The sequence below is a fragment of the Macaca mulatta genome, chromosome 1 (genome assembly GCF_049350105.2).
Source record: "Macaca mulatta isolate MMU2019108-1 chromosome 1, T2T-MMU8v2.0, whole genome shotgun sequence".
In the NCBI taxonomy this organism is placed as follows: Eukaryota; Metazoa; Chordata; class Mammalia; order Primates; family Cercopithecidae; genus Macaca; species Macaca mulatta.
The window spans coordinates 63,799,764-63,822,682 of record NC_133406.1 but is presented as its reverse complement, the minus strand read 5'-3'; the positions used below and the strand labels follow the sequence as shown (position 1 = coordinate 63,822,682).

The 22,919-nt window shown below is 43.5% G+C and overlaps 1 protein-coding gene across 2 annotated transcripts in view; it reads right to left on the bottom strand.

The window, feature by feature from the left end:
* Positions 1-22,358, bottom strand: part of RHEX (regulator of hemoglobinization and erythroid cell expansion) — a 64,735-nt gene extending 42,377 nt beyond the window's left edge. The window contains exons 1-6 of one of the 2 annotated variants that reach the window (XM_078004697.1): positions 22,293-22,358; positions 5,056-5,314; positions 2,399-2,447; positions 2,014-2,120; positions 1,454-1,506; positions 272-1,189 (exon numbers count right to left, since the gene is read on the bottom strand). In XM_078004697.1, coding sequence (XP_077860823.1) covers positions 1,031-1,189; positions 1,454-1,506; positions 2,014-2,120; positions 2,399-2,447; positions 5,056-5,137 — 450 coding nt within the window. In that variant the 5' untranslated portion in view covers positions 5,138-5,314; positions 22,293-22,358 and the 3' untranslated portion in view covers positions 272-1,030. Of the gene's footprint in view, positions 1-271; positions 1,190-1,453; positions 1,507-2,013; positions 2,121-2,398; positions 2,448-5,055; positions 5,315-22,292 lie in introns of those variants that run through there. The other variant, XM_078004693.1, reaches the window with a different exon arrangement.
* Between the last annotated feature and the right edge of the window lie 561 nt (positions 22,359-22,919).

Here is a 22,919-nt window from a genome sequence, read left to right as displayed (position 1 = left end):
ATGAAAAGAAGGAGTGAATCAATTGTAAAGTTCCAGTCATCTACCACAGTTCCCACGGGAGCTGTCTCTGGCCAGCGATGACACACAGCCCACTTCCCGCTTGGCACTCCTTCCCTGCCCTCTTTCTCAGGCGGCCCCCATGCTTCCTGGGAGCTCACCATTTCCTCAGTAGGAAGCACTTCCCAGGCACCTGCAGCCCCGCTGTGCCTCCTCCCCTACACCTGGCATATTGTCCAGCAATTGTACTGTGCAGACACAGCAGGCAGTCAGCCACGCACTTGATCACAGACATGAGCATGACTCCTAAGTTGACTCCCACGGGGTGTTAACTCCTGATAGGGCGAGACTGGAGAGACAAAAGCAGCTGGGCCTGAAATGGTCTGAATCCCCCTCCTCAGCCCTTTTGCCCCAGGAGGGGCAGGAGCTCAGCGGGTTCCCTTATTGGCCAGTCTGTCTCACCCCGTGCCTCTGGGGCTGGGGGTGGTCTGGATGAGCATGTCCTGTGTCTCTTGTATGTCACTCCTTCCTATTAGAACTGTACTTTGAGTCTAATAAATTAAAAGAAATGTCCAGCCATCCACCTCCCTCAGAATATGTTTTTATGTTTTTTTGTTTGTTTTTTGTTTTTTGTTTTATTTTATTTATGTATTTTTTTTAGAGATGGAGTCTTACTCTGTTGCCAGGCTGGAGTGCAGTGGTGTGATCTTGGCTCACTGCAACTTCCGCCCCCTGGGTTCAAGTGATTCTCCTGCCTCAGCCTCCCAAGTAGCTGGGATTACAGGCATGTGCCACCACGTCTGGCTAATTTTTGTATCTTTAGTAGAGATGGGGTTTCACCATGTTGGCCAGGATGGTCTCGATATCTTGACCTCATGATCTGCCTGCCTTAGCCTCCAGGGATACAAGTGTGAGCCACTGCTCCTGGCCTATGTATTTTTTTTAACACACACATAAATCTAAAGCAAAGGGTATGCCACGATCCAGCTGGGCCAGGTCTGACCCCCACTCTGAGCATCTCGTTGGCTTCCCATCAGTGGAATTCAATGGAGGCATATTCCACTTGGTCTGGCGATGTCCTCCTGGGGTGATGAAAAGGGGGCATGTTGGCATAGACAGCAAAGTCATCCTCCTTCTGGGGGGCCAGGTTGATCACGTTGGAATATATGGCATCGGCATGGCGGGAAAGATCCTTTAGAGACAGAACCCTGGTTAGAGGCAGACCGCTGGGCGCCAGGGACTCCCAAAGACAAAACCAGGCACTAGGCTGTCCCTACAGGACAGCAAGTAGAATGCTGAGTTCTTGCTGCACAAGCCCTAGATCTGTTTTCAGAAACATTTCCTCCAGATCTGCCCCCTGCCTCATCCCACCACCCTCTCTGTGGGGTCTAGGTAGGTAGGAAGCAGCAAGGAGGCCAGGAGCCCCCCTCTACGTGCGACTGGACTAGCTCCTTACCGAGGACTTGTGGGGAAAGTTGGCCTGATGCCTCAGTTGTTTCTTAAATAGTCCTAGAAAAATGGATAAACTCAGAGTCAGTCTGTGTTGGGTTAATAACCATCTTTACTCAGTTGTTTGCTGGATTTAGGGCTTAACTTCAAAATGCAAAATCCACCTCACTCAGCCTATTGGGCCTCTGAGACTAAGTTAAATTCCCAGGAAGACACAGGAGAAATGAGTACACTTTATAATTTATAATTTTGTTTATGATTTAGAAGAGATTATTTGGCATCAATATTTCTTTTAGCTGAGGCATGTAGACCATAAGCATATATGCAGATGGCTTATACTATATATCGCTTTCAGCAAGAAGAACTTGCGTGATGAGTAAGTCTTATTGCTGTGCAGAGTCCCCAACAACTCTACAGAAGAGGTCTCCTCTTCATATCTCCTTCATATTACCCTCCCACTACCTGCCCCCACTCCGACAAGGCTGCCCGTAGGGAAGACACCCCAGTCTCTGCCCCCAGTTTCTCCTCTCTTCATTCCCAGTTCCAGGGCCAGCTTGTTCAACTCACTCTCATGCCTCCATTTCTTCAGGGTCATGGACAAGAGACCCACCAGGAGCAAGATGAGGGCCACCACAGCAATGGAGCCAGAAAGGGCTGTGGCTGCTGTGCTTAGACTGAAGGAAGCAACCAAGAGACATGAGGATCATCCAGCTGCTCTGGCTGGCTTTGGTGACCCTCCACAAAAGTGCCCTGGGGCCTCCTCGCCCCTGTAGGAGCTCTCCCACTTCCAGGCTTCCACCTCCTTAGTGGCCAACCATCTCCTGCCTCCATTTTAGCCCCTCTCTTCAGCTCTAGCCTCCATAGCCGTGGCCCCACTCACACCAATCCCCACAGATCCCTTCTCCAGGAGCCCACCTTCCTCCTTCATGGGTCCAGCCCTTCTCTCACCCACCTGCTGAGTCCTTCAGGGTTAGTCTCTGGCTTCAGGGTGGTGATGTTCTCTGCGTAAGGGAAAGGAGAGGAAAGTAATATGAAGGAGATATGAAGGTAATTCTTGCACACCCATGCAAACGAGCTCTACAGAATCCTAAATGGTAATATTAGCTACTGTTCATTGTGAACTTAATATATACTGGGCACATTCATTATCTTGTTTAGTCTTCATAAATAGACTTGAGATAGGAACAATCATTATTCCTATTATACAGTAAAGAAAAACAGCTCTCGGGGATCACACTTGCTCAGAGTTATAAGACTGATAAGTGGCAGAGTTCGGACGTAAACCTCCGTGTCTCTGACTTTAAATCGTGTGTTCATACACAGTACGTTCTGCTGCCTCCATGTGATTGGTTCACTCCAGAGATCTACCATTCTTACCAAGGGTTAGCAGATACGATAGGAGGTCCAGAAAAAGAGATAACCAGGATGGTGCAGTGCTAGGTACCTGGGGGAGGAGCAGTGGCTCACGCCTGTAATCCCAGCATTTTGGGAGGGGCACGTGAAAGGGTTGACAGGATCAGGACATAGGCAAGGCCAGTAGAGCTACGACTAGGAAAATGTGGCAGGCGTGAGAGCGTGTCCATGCTCTGGTGGGGAAGGGGAGAATTATTCACACCGGGAAAGAATTTCTCCTGCCTCCAGGAATGGAGACACAAAGCCCATCCCCTCTCCAGCCACATTCCATCTGTAGATTCTCAGAGCTAGAAGGAATCTTAAACTCTCCCATTGCATAGGTGAGGAATCTCAGGGGAAGGCACTTGCCTGAGGCAAATACTGCAGCCAGGACTGGAGTCCGCATTTTGACTCCAAACCCAAAGCTCTCTTTACCTGCATTCAGGCTCCTTCCTGTTTATTCCCCATAAAGTGAAGTTGCATGATTCAGCCCTTATAGTGTGATACCCTACCTTGTTTTAACCTGAATTGACTCTCCCTTAGCTAGGATAGCCAGACAGACTCCATCTTGGCTCCTTCATTTGCAGCCCCTTACCCACCCTCCTTCCTCAAGGACTTAACTTGTGCAAGCTGACTCCCAGCACATCCAAAATGAAATTAACTGATAAGATACTGTGGCAAGCTACATCCGCAGTTCCCAGGAATTCACCCACTTAATAGCACCCAGAGCCCCTGCGTTTGTGTCCGGTTGATAGCACCCAAAGCCCAGCGTCTATCACCTTGTGATAGATTTAAAACCCCTGCACCTGCACCTGGAACTGTTTGCTTTCCTGTAACCATTTATCCTTTTAACTTTTTGCTTACTTCTCTAAGATTGTTTTAACGAGCCTCCCCTTTCTAAATCAAAGTACAAAAGAAAGTCTAGCCCCTTCTTCAGAGCCAAGAAAATTTTGAGCACTAGCCATCTCTTGGTCGCCAACTAATAAAGGACTCCTGAATTCATCTCAGAGTGTGGCGTTTCTCTATAACTCGCTTGGTTACAACAACAGCAGATAGCACCTCTCAGACCACATGTCTTGAGGAGCTGGCTGCACAATGCAGAGACTGCAGCCAAGGTGGGGTGGGGGGAGCTCATTGGATCACTAGGGCAATTTATTAGCCACCTTGGATAAATTGCATCTGGGAACACAAATACCAAGTTTCACAGTCTTTGGGGGCACCAAGGCCAGATGGAATACTGTTGGGTATCCTAACAGCTCCCTTCCTTTCTGCCTTTTTCCCTGTCTCCCTTCTGAGTGACATAGCTGACCTCACCAAGTTTCCCTTTGACAGCTACTGGATGGAGGGTAGGAAGGGGTCTTGGAAACCAGATCTTCCCAGTGCCCAGGGCACCAGCCATGAATCACACAAGACGAGGCACCAAGTCACAGGGCATGATGTATGGGGGAGTGGGGTGGGGCAGATGACACACATAAGCCCTGAGCAATGAGAGAGGAACTTGGGTCACCAGCTGGGGGAGGCTGGTGGGAGTGGAGCACACCTGTTTACAGCAAGGGGGACACAGCATGAGGGTGTCTATCCAGGGCTAGAAAGGCAAGTACCTATCCTGGGCAGGCAGAGGAGGTGGGTAGGGGCGAGAAGAACAAAGGAGGATGTCATGAAAGTGCCTGAGATTTAAAGTTCAGTGACCTAGGTCTCAGACACTTCCTAACTGTGATCTTAGGACAGACACTTAACCTTTCTGAGCCTCATCTGTGAAATGGACAGAATATGAATGTCTACCTCATGGAGTTGTTTAAGAACTCAGTGATCAGACTATTATTTAACAGTAACAACAAGCCAGGCGCAGTGGCTCACGCTTATAATCCCAGCACTTTGGGAAGTCGAGGCAGGAGGACCGCCTGAGCTCAGGAGTTTGAGACCAGCCTGGGCAATATTAGACTAGACCTTGCCTCTACTTAAAAAAAAAAAAAAAAAAAAAAAAATTCAAAAATTAGCTGGGTGTGCTGCTGCATGCCTGTAGTCCCAGCTTCTTGAGAGGCTGAGATAGGAGAATTACTTAAGCTAGGGAAGTCGAGGCTGTAGTGAGCCATGATCACACCATTGTACTCCAACCTGGATGACAGAGCAAGACCCTATCACAAAAACAAACAAACAAACAAACAAAAAACAGGAATAGCAACGATTTGTATTGGTCTGGTTTTCAGTTGGTCTTACCTGAGCAGAGTAATTGAGTGGGATTGTCCAGGGAGGCATTGCTGGCTCTCCAGTCCTGGAACCTATGGTTGGTCCAATTCATTTTGCCAAAGGGTCCATCCACGAGGTTCTTGTTCCAAGTATTGAGATTCCCGAGAGAAGTAGTCCCCTTAGCTAGAAGCAGAGTTTCTGAGAGGTATTTAGCAGCAGCTGGTGGACACAGGACTCAGGGAGCTGGCCCCCCTCTTCCCCTCCATGTCTTTCATTCCTGCATAAGAACCTGTCAGATGGGGAGATTGTTAAAATCTCACCACTGGAGGGGAGGCCCTCAAAAGCCATGGAGACAGCACCTCTCTCTTAGTGAAGGTATCTTCAGATAGAATTCAGCACAAGTCCAAAGGTGGCTCCCCAGCCCCTATCTGTCACATCGCCCTCTTATCTATTAGTATCTGAAGTTACCTTGATCATTTATTTGTTTGCTTGATTACTGTCAGCCTCTCATCACGTGAATGTGAGCTTCATAAGAACAGAGACCTTATCTGTTTCGGCCAACATTTCATCCCCAGTGCCTAGAAAGTGCCTCATGCAATGAATAGGTCCAATACATATTTCTTCAATGAATGAATGAATGAATGAATGAATGAATGCCAGACTCCTTTATAAAAGCCAGGGTCACCTGACCTCTGCCAGAATTTTGGAGAGCCTACACCAAAGACTTTTGAACCTCTTAGCTGATGACAACTCTTTATCCTTTGAAGCAGAAATTGATTTGAAAGAGCCCAAAGTACTCTGGTAAAGTAGGTGATATTGAACTGGGTAATGTCAATTTCAGAAAAGGAGGACACGTGCCTTTGAAACATCAAGAGCAGTGTCCTGGGGTTGGCGAGGACACCTGCCTGGGTGTGGGTGGCCAAGGGGAAGAAGGAAGAGAAAGAGCAGGGGAAGAAGCTGTCCCACAGCCACCACCACAGGTGTTCACTGGCCTGAGATGCCAGACCTGCTCAGGGTGAGAGGCAAAGAGGGAGGTACGTTTAAGGCCAAATGAAAGAGGATCTGCCACCCTCTCCTCCCCTCACTCCTACCACATCCTAGCAGAGAGAGCTGCAGGAGCAGTCTGGAAATCTCCTCTCTAACAAAGCAAGCATTAGAACCAAGAGCCCAGGTGGCACTGATGAGTCACTTCACCTACCTGGACTCAGTTCCCCTATTTGTGAAATGAAGCAAGGATGAGAAGAGGAACAAGACATGATTAAGAAAAAGGCGAATATTTTCACAAGTGCCTGTCATTGCCCCCTTCTGTTGTCCCCTTCCACATGTCACCTGGTACATTGTACATTTATTCTAACAATTGTGTAATTGCCCAGGAAATACACAGAATTCTTTTAGAGAATAGGTTTTCTAAGTGTTAAAATTGTTTTTATTTTTAATTTTGTAAGGGGAGGACATCATCATCTTTTCAGTTTGGGACTTTTAAAGTTTATGTTTCATTAGGTCACATTCCGATGGTTTTAGAATTCAAAAGGTACAAAAGGACAGTCCTGGAAAAGCTGCTCACCTGCTCTTGACCCCAGCCATCTAGTTCTCCTCCCTGGAGGAAACCACATGCCCAGTTTATTGTGCACCTTATGCATACATGAGCAAACACATAGACACAGACACACACTCACTATACAGGCGTCTTCTTTACAGATGATAGTATACTACATACTTTGTTTTGCCTTTTGCTTTTTCACTTAATATATCTAGGAGTTAATTTATTATTAATACATACAGAATTTTTATCATTCCTTTCTTCCGCTTCAGAGTGTTCTGTTCTATGGTTGCTCACAGCTTATCTAACTGGTCACCTAGTAGTAAATTTAGATTGTTTCCACTTTTTACTCTTGAAATGATGATGTAATTATTAAACTGTGACAAACATCATTTGCATAGGTATAAATATATGTGTAAAATTAGAGAAATGGCCATTAAAGTAGATCTGCCGTCCCAGTTTTAGGAAGACAGTATTCCCTTTTACAAATCCAAAATACAGTGTTACCCAATTTGACTACTCGTATTAGAAACCAGATTTCATCACTCTGGCTGTTCCCAAAAATCAAAGTGCTTCTCAGAGAACAAAGATATGGCATCACGGAGGATATTCAACGGAACTACCGATTTCTCTAAAAGCCAGCCTCCAAGGAGAATCCAAAAGCCTTCAGCAACAGCAGCATCACTAGAGTGGGTATAGAACGTCCCTGGATGCTGATGATAGAGCAATAAACCCTCATGACACAGACATTTCCAAACAATTCAAGCAAGGTTTACTGAGTGCCAACTACATAGTCTGTTTAAAACCCAGTCTGTCCTATTACATTGGTCTTTAAGTTAAAATAAATAAATAAATAAATAACCCAGTCTGTAAGGATGAACAGCAAATGGCCTTGTCATCAAGAAACCGATGATCTAGGCAGCAGTTCTCAAAGTGTAGAACCCTGGGGGTTCCAGAGATCTTTTCAGAGGGTTCATGAGGTCAAAACCACTCTCTTAATAATACTAAGATACTAGTTGCCTTTTTCACTCTCAGTTTCTCTCAAGCATACAGTGGAGTTTCCCAAAGTCTATGTGACATGTGGTATGGCACGAGACTGAGTGCAAAGGCAGACCTGAGAACTCAGCTGTCTGTTATTGAGCTAGGTATGAATAATGAGATTTGCACATGCATAAAACAGTGCTGCTCTTTTCACTAAATTATTCGTGCTTTGGGAAATAGTTATATTTTACAAAAAGTGTTATGTTTAAGATGTAGTGGCTTTAGTACTATTTTCTAAGGGGATTAGATAAATATTTTTAAGTTTTCTTAGTTTTAATTTCTGATACGGTCAATATAAATAGACATAAACTACATAAACAATAGCGTTTTGGGTTCCTTAGTAATTTTTGAGAGTGTACATGGGTCTGGAGGCCAAAGAGTTTGAGAATTGCTGATCTAAGGACACATGGCATTTCTTCATCATAGGGCAAGAGAGGAGCGTATTGCCTTATTTGCCAAGAGTGTGCTATGCTACATCCAGGGGTGCAAGCCAAAAGATTCAGGAGGTACAGAAATGGTTGTTCTCAAATAGCGATGTGTCAAGAGGACAGCAATCGCTTGGGCATAAGAATTCCCCCTGGAGCCTCCTGGCTGGCAGTGCAGCGGCTGTGTAGAAAGGCTCTACTAGACGGGCAGCGTCCGGGCATGAGGTAACAAGGAGGCTCTGAGGTTGGGGGAGCCTGGAGAAGAAGCGGAAGCGGAAGCAGGATAAGTCCGCCGCCCTTGGACTAAGCTGCTGACTACCTCCTGCCTTGATTCCAAGAGTCGCTGCCTCAAAACACTTCCTTGCAGGCGCTGGTGCCTGAAATTCCAGTGGAGGTGTTTCATTCCCTTAGCCGAAGGCAAATTCAATCCCAACAATGGCAAGTATCACTCAAGCTTACACAAGTGTGCAAATAACATTATGGAAGATAGATTCGAAGGTCACACTTCAATAAAACAAGAGAGTGTGTCTATAACAGGAGTGGGGTGGGATGGGTGGAGTGGATGGGAAATGGAGAACAAAGAAGACTCAAAAATATGAAATAAATAGAACATAAGAACAGTTCGTGGACCCACGATGTAAGAATGCCACTACGGGGATTGACCAATCTAATTCTGGGCATCTAAAATAAAAGAAAAAAAAATCCAATTCAAACTTTTCTTTAGCATGTGGTATGTCCTTAGCAGTGTGAGACGGGTTTCAAGGATAGAGAAGAATGAGACATGGGCCCTGGATTTAGGGAGTGCTGCCCCACGCTCAACCCCACCCCTATTTAGCGAGGAAAATATCCGCGGCAACCACAGCAGCTGTAACAAAAGGTAGGTGTATAATCAAAGCTAAAAAGATGTACGAAAACAGGGCTATTGGATCAGAAAGGAGGAGCAGGTTGTTTCTAACTTGAGTGACAAGGGAAGACTACATGGAGGAGGTGGCTTTTGTTGTGGTCACGGATGTGTAGGAAGGATTCCTATAGGCAGTGCTGAGGCTGTGGATACACCAGGTGGGAGGGTTCTTGGAGTGAAGGCATGGCAGCTGGAACGCAGCCATTTTTCCTTCAATGAACATCTGAAATCATTGCTAAGCGGGAGAATTGCACACCTAAGGGTGAAAGGAAGGCTGTCACCTAGGATGCAGAAGGAGGGAGGAACAGAACCTAGGAAGACAGAGGGCAAGAAAGACAGTTCATGAACTAGACTTCAAGAGCCCAGTGGACTGAAATCATGTCTAATTTCACTTATCTCCCCAGCTTCTAGGCCAGTGCCTGGAACACAGCAGGCCTCAATAAATGCTCAGTGAATGAATGAGAACTTGGACACATTCCCTTTGCTCATTTTCAGGCTGGCCACAAATGTGCTGGCTTAATCAAATGGAGCCATCAGGAGCAGACGGGAGGGGGATGTTTGAGCAAACTTCCTCCTGGCTTCCTCTGAAGTCAATACTCTCACCATTTCTATGACTTTAAATGGTTTTTTTTGGTTGTTTTTGCAGAATTTCATTTCTCAAAATAGAAACCCTGTGTCCTCTTGAGGTTTGTTGCAGAGACATTCATTGGTTGGGGTTGCTTTAAAGATCACCATCAGGTTTTCATTTTGCACAGCAGCTTATTTGCAAATGTCAAACAAGTGCCTTAACATTTGGCATCCTAAGAAAATTAAACTGTCAGCCTCTCGGGCTCCTACAAAAAAGCACCAGTGAACACGTGAAACCAGAACCGTCCACTGGTGACTTAACAGGAACTGATCCCATATTACCATCCTTTACTGGCTCTGCGCATATCCTTCATTCAATTTAAAAACAAAATAAAAAAAAATTAAGCAAGCACATTTTACTTACTTATTTGTTTATTTAGACAAGAGTCTCCCTCTGTCACCCAGGCTGGAGTGCAGTGGCGTGATCTCGGCTCGCTGCAACCTCCGCCTCTCAGGTTCAAGCGATTCTCCTGCCTCAGCCTCTCGAGTAGCTGGGATTACAGGCACCCACCACAATGTCCAGCTAATTTTTGTATTTTTAGTTGAGATGGAGTTTCACCATGTTGGCCAGGTTTGTCTCAAATTCCTGACCTCAAGTGATCCACCGGCCTTGGCCTCTCAAAGCGCTGGGATTACAGGCATAAGCCACTATGCCCGGCTGCAAGCACATTTTTAACAAGTGCAAAATGGAAACCTTATGCACATCTTATGATTTCATTGACTGTTCAGAACTGGGGATATCTCGTGTGACCTCCGGTCAGCAGTTTGAAGGATGAAGCATACATAACCCCATTTGTAGCTGAGGTAACTGAGTGATAAGTGAATTGCTCAAGGTCACGGTTAGCAAACAACAAAGGTCTCACAATCCCTTAAACTATGCCTCCATTTACTACATAGATTGTTTCTATATTATCTTTATTAGCTGTAATGACTATGTAAATTTTGGAGCTAAGGACAGTTGTTCAGGTTGTTTATTGCTCAAGGGCATGACATCTAAAGAAACTATCCAACCTGTAATCCCAGGACTTTGAGAGGCCAGAGGCCGGCAGATCACCTGAGGTCGGGAATTCAAGACCAGCTTGACCAACATGGAGAAACCCTGTCTCTACTAAAAATACAAAAAATTAGCTACGCATGGTGGTGCATGCCTGTAATCCTAGCTACTCGGGAGGCTGAGGCAGGAGAATCGCTTGCACCCAGGAGGTGAAGGTTGCAGTGAGTCAAGACCGCACCATTGGACTCCAGCCTGGGCAACAAGAGTGAAACTCGAAACAGAGAGAGAGAGAGAGAGAGAGAGAGAGAGAGAGAGAAGAAAAGAAAGAAAGAAATTATCCACATCACAGACATCATTATGTTGAATTTTTTTCACTTTTTTTATGTAACTGCTAACTCTAAAGGTAGATGACATATTCTTATTACAATAATTTTCTGGCAAATAACAATAAAATGTCTTCTCTAACAAAAATCCTTTTTTATGACAACTTTCTTTCAGGTGGAAATAGGCTTTCTAACAGGGTTGACATTTACTTCATAAGCTGAAACAGAGAGTGTTTGACAAAGACCTTACTGGCTTAAGTAACGAGTGCCACAATAACTAGTGCTTCCAAACAAGGAGTTGTTTTCCAACTCTTGTTTCAATTTTTATCTAATTTTTTAAAAACTCCTGTGTTAGCATTTGTGTGTTGGCTAAATTTGAAGTTTTGCATTACAGTTCATGTTGTCTGCCTGAATGGTAGCTCTGAATTCCTAGTTTAGATCTACAGATTTTTATTATGACACAACTCACTTTTGTAGTAATTAATGATCAAGGCCATTATCTATTCATAAAATAATTATTTTATATTCATAAATTAGAGACTATCATATCATGAATTGCTAATTGTATCATAACTATTGTTTATGGAGTGTTAAAGAAAATTTCTTCAGGAGAAAAGTTAACTGCTGGTAAAGTTTCACGGTTCATTATATATATATATTAAAGTTTTAAGTTCTAGGATAAACTACGCTATTATGTTTTAATTTTATATATATATACATATATAATTTTTTTAAGATAGAGTTTCTCACTCTGATGCCCAGGCTGGAGTATAGTGGCATGGTCTCAGCTCACTGCAGCCTCTGCCTCCCGGGTTCAAGCGATTCTCCTGCCTCAGCCTCCTGAGTAGCTGGAATTACAGGCACGCGCCACCACGCCCAGCTAATTTTTATATTTTTAGTAGAGACGGGGTTTCACCATGTTGGTCAGGCTGGTCTTGAACTCTTGACCTCGTGATCCACCCACCTCAGCCTCCCAAAGTGCTGGGATTACAGGCGTGAGTCATCATGCCTAGCCTTAATAATATTTCTTTAATATTTTATAAGCTAATATAATATTATTTCTCCCAGGATACTGATAAGAAAAAAAAAATCAAACTAAAACCAGAAGATGAAAAGCTGTCTAGATAAAAAGTAAAGTAAAACTATTTGGATTATTGAATAAATTTCGGGAGAAAAGGGTGGAATACCAAAAGAAAATAGAGAGTTTAGGGCTGTTTGTTTCAGTGAATGTGTCACAGAAATGTGAGATGTGAATTTACCTTTTAGTTCCATTGTCAACCATAATCAATGAATCTAAAAAAAAGTAACTTTAAAAGTGCAAAGAATTAAAACACATGGCCAAGTAGTTTGAATAGGAAACAAAGATGTACTCTTGCTGAAAATTGTTCAACTCAAGTAAGAAATTTGTTATCTTTACAAAAGATAATACAAGTTGGAAGTTTTTGGAAATACAATGGACACAATTTTTTTTCCAAATGGTTAGGAGAAATGATAATGACTAGATTCTGATTATTTTACTATACTTCAAAGGACTCTGTATTTTGCCACCTCTTTGAGAACAAAAAATCATCTGGAAAATGGCAAAGATTCTACAGCACTTAGCACATTTTCTTAGTAAACGTGAAGAATCTGAAACAAACATCAATAGGAATGCTAAGTATTCAAATTTCAAAGCTGATTAGAAATATATAATTATTAATGCTGCAAAACAGATTCTATATGATGAGGAAAATATTACACTGAACACATAATAAACTCAATTCTGTTTTGGCAAGACAATATCTAGCATTCAGAGGATCATCTACAAAAATGTATAAGCAGCATAATAACAGGAATTTTCTTCATTTACAAAAAGCATAGAAGCTTAGTAGAACTTGGAGCAGTATACAAATATATATTTCAAATATGCAATATATTTGTATATATACAATATATATTTGTTTATATAAACATATACTTGTATATTATTGTACAAATATTATATACGATATGTTTGTATAAACACCAAATAACATTTACACATTATTTAGCAGGTGAAAAGCAAAACCAAATGATTAAAATATAGCAGATTTGTTGACTGAAATCATTGTGAATCTTGTAAGAAATGGTAAATATCACACAGTTAAATAATTTGAGGTACATTTCCTGATGTAAGCCATGTGGAACAGTTGACAATTATTTTTAGATTTGTAAATTTTCAAAATGCAAATATATATATAGATAAACATTAATTTTATTCTTACAGTAAATGATACAACTGGAGAAGGATTCTTTAGGTTTTTGGTCGAACGTCACCAACAAAAACACTGAACATAGGCTATGATGATTTGAGGGAGCAGGGATACAACAAAGATGAAAAAAATTTATGACAAACTTAATGGATTTCAGCATAAGTCCCCAAAAGATTCTAAGGCTGCCTATTCTTTTTTTTTTTTTTTTTTTTTTTTTTTTTTTTTTTTTTTGAGATGAAGTCTTGCTCTGTTGCCCAGGCTGTAGTGCAGTGGCCTCATCTCGGCTCACTGCAACCTCCGCCTCCCAGGTTCAAGTGATTCTCCTGCCTCAGTCTCCCAAGTAGCTGGGATTATAGGCACGCACCACTGCACCCCGCTAATCTTCTGTATTTTTAGTAGAGATGGGGGGGGTTCACCATGTTGGGCAGGCTGGTCTCGAACTCCTGACCTCAGGTAATCCACCCACCTCAGCCTCCCAAAGTGCTAGGATTACAGGCGTGAGCCACCACACCCTGCCAGGTTGCCTATTCTTTAAAGCCAATAGTGTTGCCTATTCTTTAAAGCCAATATTAAAAAGTCCTGTCCGGGTGAGGTGGCTCACGTCTGTAATCCTCTACATTCTGAAGGTCAATAGCAAAATTAATTTTTTTCTATATTGGAAGCAATAATATCTCCTTAAAAGAGAAGTTTATAATAAAGAATATCTCAAGGTCTTTTCAGTATTCTAGATGACATGCATAAATTGAAAAATTATGATAAATATGAGCTTCTGCAACCATTAAAAGTACACAACTGAAATTGAGAAACATAGGAGGAAGAGTGATACTGATGAAGCATTGGTGAAAGAGGAACTAAAATCCTGAAGTCACTTTCTAAAATCTAGTTGACGTGTCTGGGTGTAGTGGCTCACACCTGTAATCACAACACTTTGGGAGGCAGGAGGATTGCTTGAGCTTAGGAGTTCAAAACCAGCTTAGGCAACATGGTGAAACTCTGTATCTATACAAAAATTAGCCAGCATGTTGGTACATGCCTGTAGTCTCAGCTACTTGGGAGGCTGAGAGCAGAGGATTGCTTGAGCCCAGGAGGTTGAGACTGCAGTGAGCCATGATCGTGCCACTGCGTTCAAGCCTGGGTGGCAGAGCAAGACAACAAATGCACCTCAAAAAATAAATAAATAAGTAGATTAATAAAATCTAATTGCCTCCCATGAAGTGCCTCAATATATTTTCAGTAATAATATTCCAGACAGACACATTTTCCTAAAACCGTCGTAGCTCTTAGGATACATTAACTTTGGTGGTATCAGCAAGGAGTGGAAAATATAGATACTTTTAAAACAATTATAAAAAGCTACTTATCCAGAATGTCACAAGAAAGACTATCAATTCTAGTGACCGTTTTTATAGAAAATAAGATACTGAGCCGGGCATGGTGGCTCATGCCTATAATTCCAGCACTTTGGGAGGCCGAGGGGGGGTGTGGATCACCTGAGGTCAGGAGTTCGAGACCAGCCTGGCCAACATGGTAAAAGCCCATCTCTACTAAAAATACAAAAATCAGTGGGGCATGGTGGTGCATGCCTGTAATCCCAGCTACTCAGGAGGCTGAGGCAGGAGAATCACTTGAACCCAAGAGACGGAGGTTGCAGTGAGCCGAGATTGCACCACTGCACTCCAGCCTGGGTGACAGAAGGAGACTCCGTCTCAAAAAAAAAAAAAAAAAAAAAAAACCTGGAACAAGTAGGTATTAAAATTGCCACAGAAAATGTTGTGCCCATGAAAATTATTTTATGACTAAAACTAGCTTATGGCGAATTGTTACATCCCAGAGACTTTCAAATCCTGGGTATTGTGACTAAAAACACTAATTTTCTATTATCTTGGATTTAATAATTTTATGTATGTAATTAATATAGAACCAACTTGTGTTTGTTTCGTTAGGGGCATCCCTTCCTTATCCCACACAAGTGCTGTAGGGGTCAATAGTAACCCAGGACCTTTTAGTGATTTGTTAAAAAGTGACTGGGGCAAGAGGACAGCCAGCAAAGCATCTGTTCTCTTCCACATGCATGTTACCTAGTGCGTGGGATTACTGTGCATGAACCTGACTGACAGTGGTTGCCTACTCAGGCATGAAAGGCCTGGCATGATCTGAGTCCTGCCCACCTCCCAGCCAAGCTCTCTTACACTTTATGCTGCAGCCAGCCTGGGCTTCTTGCAGTTTCTCAATGCCCCAGGCTTGTTCTTGCCTGTGCACACTCCGCCCCACCCCTACATCCCCCTCCCTCACGGGAGGGCTTTGGTTCAGGGGGCTCCCACACAGCGCCTGCAATCGTAGCATTCCTCACACAGAGCTGCTGTTACCTCGCCTGCAGTCTGCCTTCCTCCCTAGACTGTCACTCCTTCAGGGAGGATGTGTGTCTCCTGTCCTTGCACATGGGTGCACTGCCCAGTCTCTGCACCTAACTGATGTTCTGTAATGCTCCTATTGGGAGAAAGACACGTGAAGATGGCCAAAGATATCTATGTCTTTAAAGAAGTTCCAACTCTAAAAACTAAATAAATTAAGTTAAAACAATTTGAAACTAATTTTTAAAAATAATTAAAATGCTCTCAGCCCAGCGAAGTCTTCTGCAGACAGACACTTTCTAGCAAGAAGGCAACTTGTAATCATCTCTCTGAAGGGCAATTTGGTGGTGGGTATCAAAAAGCAATGAAAGCCAGCCCCTGTGGCACATGCCTGTAATCCTAGCACTTTGGGAGGCCGAGGCTGGTGAATCACCCAAGGACAGGAGTTTAAGACCAGCCTGGCCAACATGGTGAAACCTCATCTCTACTAAAAATATAAAAATGTGCCGGGTGTGGTGGTAGGTGCCTGTAATCCCAGCGACTCTGGAGGCTGAGGCAGGAAAATTGCTTGAACCCAGGAGGCAGAGGTTGCAGTGAGCCAAGATCATGCCATTGTACTCCAGCCTGGGCAATAGAGCAAAACTCCATTTCAAAAAAAAAAAAAAAAAGCAATAAAAATGTCCATACTCCTTAGACTCAGCAACTCCACTTAGAGGAATTAATCCCAATGACATCATTAAGAAAATGTGTACAAAGATCCAGGGGTAAAGTAGGGGACTACTGTGTCATTTACACTAGCAGCAATTGAGAAACAACCTTGATACCCAGTAGTGGGGGATGGTTGTGGAAATTGTAGGACATCCATGAGAGGGAATACAATTTAGCCATTAAAGTAACTGGGAAAACAAAGATGTTCACACCATACTGTTGGGTCAACAAAAGGCAGATAAGCCAACAGAATGTCAAATACACTCCGTGGAAATCAACATGCTGTGTGCATGTGTGCTTGCAAGTGTAATCTTGTTAACTCTTTCCCTGCTTAATATATTACGGCCATCTTCCCATGTCCATATCATGGAAAAGTAAATACCAAAAATGAGAGTAGTAATTATCTCTTGGTGCTGAGATTTCTGGTGACTTTCATATTCTTTATTATTATACCTCTGCATTTCCCATTTTTAAAAAATTTTAATTTCATTATAAAAATAGAGCCGGGCGCAGTGGCTCATGCCTGTAATCCCAGCACTTTGGGAGGCTTAGGCGGGCGGATCACGAGGTCAGGAGTTTGAGACCAGACTGGCCAACACGGTGAAACCCCATCTCTACTAAAAATACAAAAATTAGCTGGGTATGGTGGTGCATACCTGTAATCCCAGCTACTCAGGAGGCTGAGGCAGAAAATTGCTTGAACCCGGGAGATGGAGGTTTCAGTGAGCCCAGATCGTGCCACTGCACTCCAGCCTGGGCAACAGGGCAAGACTCCGTCTCAAAAAAAAAAAATAGAGATGAGGGCTTCCTATGTTGCCCAAGCTGGCCTCAAACTCCTTGGCTCAAACAATCCTCCTACCTCCCAAAGTGCTGGGATTACAGGTGTGAGCCACCACACCTGACCTGTTTTCTAATTTTTCTACAGGGACTATATATTTTGCTAACAGAGAGAAGGATGAGAGGAGAGGAGAGAAAAAAATTTAAAACGAGCAGGATGCAGAGAGAACTGGCCTCCCCTGGGGGTGTCTGCCTCCCAGAGGCTGAAAACCAAAGAGAGGAAGTGGTCCAGGAAGAAAGGAGAGATTGGGAGTTAGGAGATGGAGAAGGGGAAGACTGATTTGAAAAGGCTAAGCTCTCCGGTACTGAGGAAACAAGTTTTGAAAAGTAAAGATACTTTTTCAAAGAAGTGTTGAGAGGTGAAAGGAATTGCCAAAGGCAGCCTGGGAATAATGGAAGTTGCCTGTGAACGCAGCACCTGGGGGCAAAAAAATTCTCCTGACAGTTAAACTTTTTTTTACAACCCTTAGAGATTTTCTCCTCTTCCTCCTCCTCCTCCTCCTCCTCCTCCTCCTCCTCCTCCTCTTCTTCCTCTTCTTCTTCTTTCTATTTACAGAGCATCTCTTCTTGCACCTAACAGAGCTCATAATTTATCTTGCCACTCCGATCTCTTTCTAGTAATGCCTGCTACTTTTAATATAGGTTGTTGTTTTTGTTTTTTTTTTGTTTTCCTGCAATGGATCTATTTTGATATATGATGAGCAAGGGTTAGACTATCTCTAGTTTTACTGAGATGGGTTTTAAAATAGAATCCTATTCTATTTTAAAACCCATCTCAGTAAATGTCCCCTTAATCTGTGTCCCCAAGACTCAGCGCCTGAGTCATGTTGGAGTCACTTTATATGTAGCTCATTTTGAAAATCAAAGCCTTGTGCAGAGTAGATGTTAAGCACGTGTATACTGTAAAGTGAAAGGGAGAGCTGTAAAAGAAAGAGAGCAAGTGAAAGCAGATCCTCTTGCCCCTCATTCCCTTCTCTGAGCTACTTTCCATCACTTCATCACTCGACAGACATTCCAGCCTGTTTTTTTTGTTTTGTTTTGTTTTGGTTTTGGTGCCACTTTCAGGAAGAACTTCCTGGACCACCCAGAGGGAAGAGGGGTGTCCACCATCCAGCCGTTTCCCCCAGAAGCCTCCCACCTAGGGCTTGCAGTGCCTTTAGGGGCAGTGAAAGTGTGCGCCCTCCGGGGAACTATCGTCTCTCCATCCTCCTTCTCTATCCCCTTCCTCATCTTCACTGCAGACCCAGCACACCCTGGACTGCACTGCCACAGATCTCTTAGGATTTCAAGCCCTGCAGCCACACGGCCAAAGCCAAAGGAAGGGCCCTTTGGCTTTCCCCCCATAGAATGGGCACGTGTGTGCTTCAGTGGAGGCAGAATCCTTGCAGCCACTTCAGGAGCAGGCGACAGGGCCCAGCAAGAATGGCAAGTCAGCAAAGAGTTGGCTCCTCACCAGTTCCTGTTTATTCCGCATTGATTGAGTGCCTACCATGTACTCCCTGCTTTGAAAGGCTCTCAGCCTAATTACAAGTTTACGCAAATTTCCCTCAGCAGTTTCTAAAAATGCCACACTGTTCCCTAGGTTGATAATATTTACTTACAACCTTGTCAGGATTAAGGTCATTTTTGCTTGTTTTTTCAGACACGCCTCCTGTTTTCAAAGGTCATGGATTTGGGGATTGGGGAAGGAATAAATAACAAGCTTTAGCAGTTATAGAAAAACATCTTTAGCTTATTCTTCCCATTAAAGCTTCTCAAGAGTAGGTTACCCTCCATTGGTCTTTTCTTATGGATTTTTACAGGAAAAAAATTGTATTTAAAGGTAACATATATGCCTTGACAATCTCCATTGTTGACATGTTGAAAGATCTCGGTGGCTCACACCTGTAATCCCAGCACTTTGGGAGGCCGAGGCAGGTCGATCTTGAGGTCAGGAGTTCAAGACCAGCCTGGCCAATATGGCGAAACCCCATCTCTACTAAAAATACAAAAATTAGCTGGCTATGGTGGCAGGAGCCTGTAATCCCAGCTACTCAGGAGGCTGAGGCAGAAGAATCGCTTGAACCTGGGAGGCAGAAGTTGCAGTGAGCCAAGATCATGCCACTGTACTCCAGCCTGGGCAACAGAGTGAGACTCCATCTCCCCCTCCGCCACACACACAAAAAAGAAGAAAGATTTGGGAGAGTTTGTCTGTTTTCCAGAAGTAACTCAATCGGACCCTTGTTTATATGAAATGTTTTTCCTCCTTTTATTTACAGCTACACTATGTTAGGGGGATACATGGAACAACAGGCAGGCCCTTATTGGTACTAGACACGCCTAAGAAATAGGTTCTCACGGCCTAACTAACAATTCTTTCTGTCCCTTTTTCCCAATGCCACCTTCAAACCCCAGAACCAAATTTCAAAGGGAAAGTAGATAAAGGATGTATTCCCTCACCCATGTTTTTTTTTTTTTTTTTAAACATCAAGGCTCAAAGACTTGAAGTGAATTAATGTATGGCTCAGCCTAGCTGAACAGATAAAAATCACTAGTCAGCCCAAAATCCATTTGCAAGATCTAACTACTGTGGGACACTTAAATTTACCCTCCAAAGATTTGGAACCAGAAATGGCAACTCATTTGGAAAATTAATCTTCACAGGCCTTCTTAACAGCAATCAGCAGGCATTGAATAAAGAAATTTGGGTAAAGCCTGAGTTGCGGTGGTTGGGGGTGGGAGTGGATATGGGGGCTTAACTGCCTTTGGACTAGTCAGCACAGCTGGGAAGAGCCTCAGGCTGGACTCCATTCACGCTTTACATCCGGTTTTGAAAAAGGAAGAAGCTGTCAGAGTCTTAACGAGGGAGCTCCTAAGGGCGTCCCAGCTTTGATGCTGCTCTAATAACATGGCTTTTCAGGGAGGATTAATAAGCAGACTTATGAAAGGATCTGGCTCTCCTCTCCGATCCACTAAACAGATAATGAGGATTTCTAGCTATTAGAGCAATGATACCAGATCACAACTTCCAAGACATGCACCAGCGTGAAGCCACTCTGGAAACTGCCTGCTGAGTGGGCAACCTTCAAACGCCCTCTAATCCTTGCAAATGAACTTGAGGTTTTCTGCCCACCCACATGACATAGACTCATTTGTCTGGAATTTAATGTTCAGGACACTCAACAGAAATTTTGACATGAAGAAATAATAGGCTCTCAGATTTTTTTTTTCAATTCTTATTTAGAAAAAAAAAATCCTCTAATTCCAGGTGTAACCCATTAAATTAAGCTACAAGGCCAGCCAAATGAGGTGGTGAACACCTGTAGTCCCAGCTACTTGAGAGGATGAGGCAGGAAGCTTGCTTGAACCCAGAAGTTGGAGGCTGCAGTGAGCTATGATCATGCCTATAAATAGCACTGCACTCTAGCCTGGGCAACAGTGAGAACTTGTCCCTAAAGCAAACAAAAAATGACAAAGGCAGCCTAATTCAATTTCCACTTTCCCCACCTAACAGGCTTAGGATCACAAACTGTAAAGGTTCTCTTTATTTTATAGAGACGAGAAGCTACTTGTTCTAGGCACTTAGTAAATTAGGGACGATGCCAGCACTAGAATGTACTCAGGTGCTCCAAGACCTGGATGGACTTGTTCCTTGCACAATCTAGAAATCCGTGATAAAGAATAAATCATACAGGGTGTCCTTAATGAGCCCCTTCCATAGCAGGTTGAAGGGGGAGACCCCTGTAGATTCATCTCAAGTTATGCAAACTATGAAGCCACGTGCTACTGGTGGGGGGAAAACTTGCTCTTTGAGTCAGGTGCACCAGGGTTCGAGCCCTGACCCTGCATCTCTTACTATGTGGATGATTTCGGTTGGGACAGATTATCAGAGCTCTTGAGTCTCAGTCTCTTTAGCTGAAAAAAGCAGAGAAAACAATGCCTACCTAACCAAATGAAAATAAATTTAAAGAAGATAACATTTGTAAAGATGCTCAATTAAAGTCAATCCCTCTCCTAATTGCGGCTGCTTGAATTTCTTTCTCTCTTTCTTTCTTTTTTTGAGATGAAGTCTCACTCAGTCACCCAGGATGGAGTGCAGTGGCTTGATTTGGCTCACTGCAACCTCCATCTCCCGGGTTCCAGCGATTCTCCAGCCTCTTGAGTATCTGGGACTATAGGCATGCACCCCCACACTTGGCTAAGTTTTGTATTTTTAGTAGAGATGGGGTTTCACCATGTTGACCAGGCTGGTCTCGAACTCCTGACCTCAGGTGATCTACCTGCCTCAACCTCCCAAAGTGCTGGGATTACAAGCATGAGCTACTGCACTTGGCCTGAATTTCTTTACCTTAGAACAAAGGGTGCTATTATAGGGAAGGCTTAAATGACATGACCAACACATTTGCTAAGATATATCAGTGATTGGACAAATGTAAAATACCCAGGAGATCCTGCTCTGACCAATAAAAGATTCTGAGGGCTTTAGACGCCCAGCGAGAAGGACCTCTCTAGTCTGATTAGAGGTTAAAGGGAGCAAGAAAGGATGGGAGAGGGGAGGCCAGCACAATATAAACCAGAGATGTTCAATAGAAACATAACATAAGCCACATGTGTAATTTAAAATGTTTTAGTAGCCGCACTTAAGAAGTAAAAACAAGCATGTAACAGTAATCTTAATAGTACATTTTATTTAACCCAATATATCAAAATGCTATTATATGAACTTGTTCTCATTTAAAAATTATTAGTGTTTTTTGTTCTTTTTTCCTACTGAGTCTTCAGAATCAGGGTATATTTTACACTTGGAGTACGCCTCAAGTTCTCACCATTTTGGACAGCACAGGTGTAGAAGTGTAGGCAAATCTCCACGTCCATCTACTGTGCTGGGTGTTGGAGGACCAAAAAGTCTAGATTAGAGCATGGGTTTACCCTCAAGGGACTCAGTATCTAGTTAGGGATCTAGAACAGATGGAGAACATTCACCCAACAATATACATTTGGCTGCAGGTTCCCACACTGCTTATTATAAGATACTCAACCTGCAGCTCAAGGCTTTTCTTATAAGCCTTAGACATACCCCAAGCACAATATTCTTTCCCATTGTCCACACAAGCAGTTGTCAGATGATGTAATTGATTTGGGGGTTTGGGACTATAGCACCCTAGGAAACAGCTCAAGGGAAGAGGGGGATGCCTTGCTTTCTAGTCCCTTTAGGCTACAGAATGTCCACTTTATATTGTGTGAGCCCAAATTCCAGACAAGTAGGAAAGAAACTGAAAGAGAAGTCTCAACCCTGCACAGAATGTTTACCTGTCTCCTGGAGCAGCAGCGGCAGCGGGAGGAGCCATCCGTGTTGAAGAGGCAGAGTCTCTCACTGCCAGCTGCACCCACCCTGCCACTGTCTCTTTCCCCTGCCCCTCCCTTGAGAGCCTCTTCATTTCCTCCACTGCCTGGCTCAGCTCACAGGGAGACTCAAACAACCCCAAAATGAAAAGCCAGTGGCTGACGTGGCTTGCAGAGCAACCTTCATGCTGTGCAGGCATGAGCCTCAGCAAAACCAGATATTGAAGTTTGCTTTAGATTCCCTAGCATTTTCTGGAAAGCCCTTTCCCCCTTTCTGCAACTCCACCCCTGTAGACTAATCTCAGATAATGCAAAAATGAAGCCGTGTGCTGCTGGGGGGGAAACAACCAGTTTAAGGAAAAACCAGGTTCTTCCTCAGCTATTTCTGCTGAGACACAAATTCGTACTAAGGAGTTAATACTTTGTGGGCCATCTTTCCCAGGGATATTTGCATTTTTTAAAGACTGAATAATAATTTTAAGAAAGAAGAACTCAAATGTATTGAGTGCTTACTAACTATTGGGCACTGTGCTAAGAGAATGATGCCTCACTCCAGGGAATGATAATGGTAGGATTTCAAGCAAGGTGGCACAG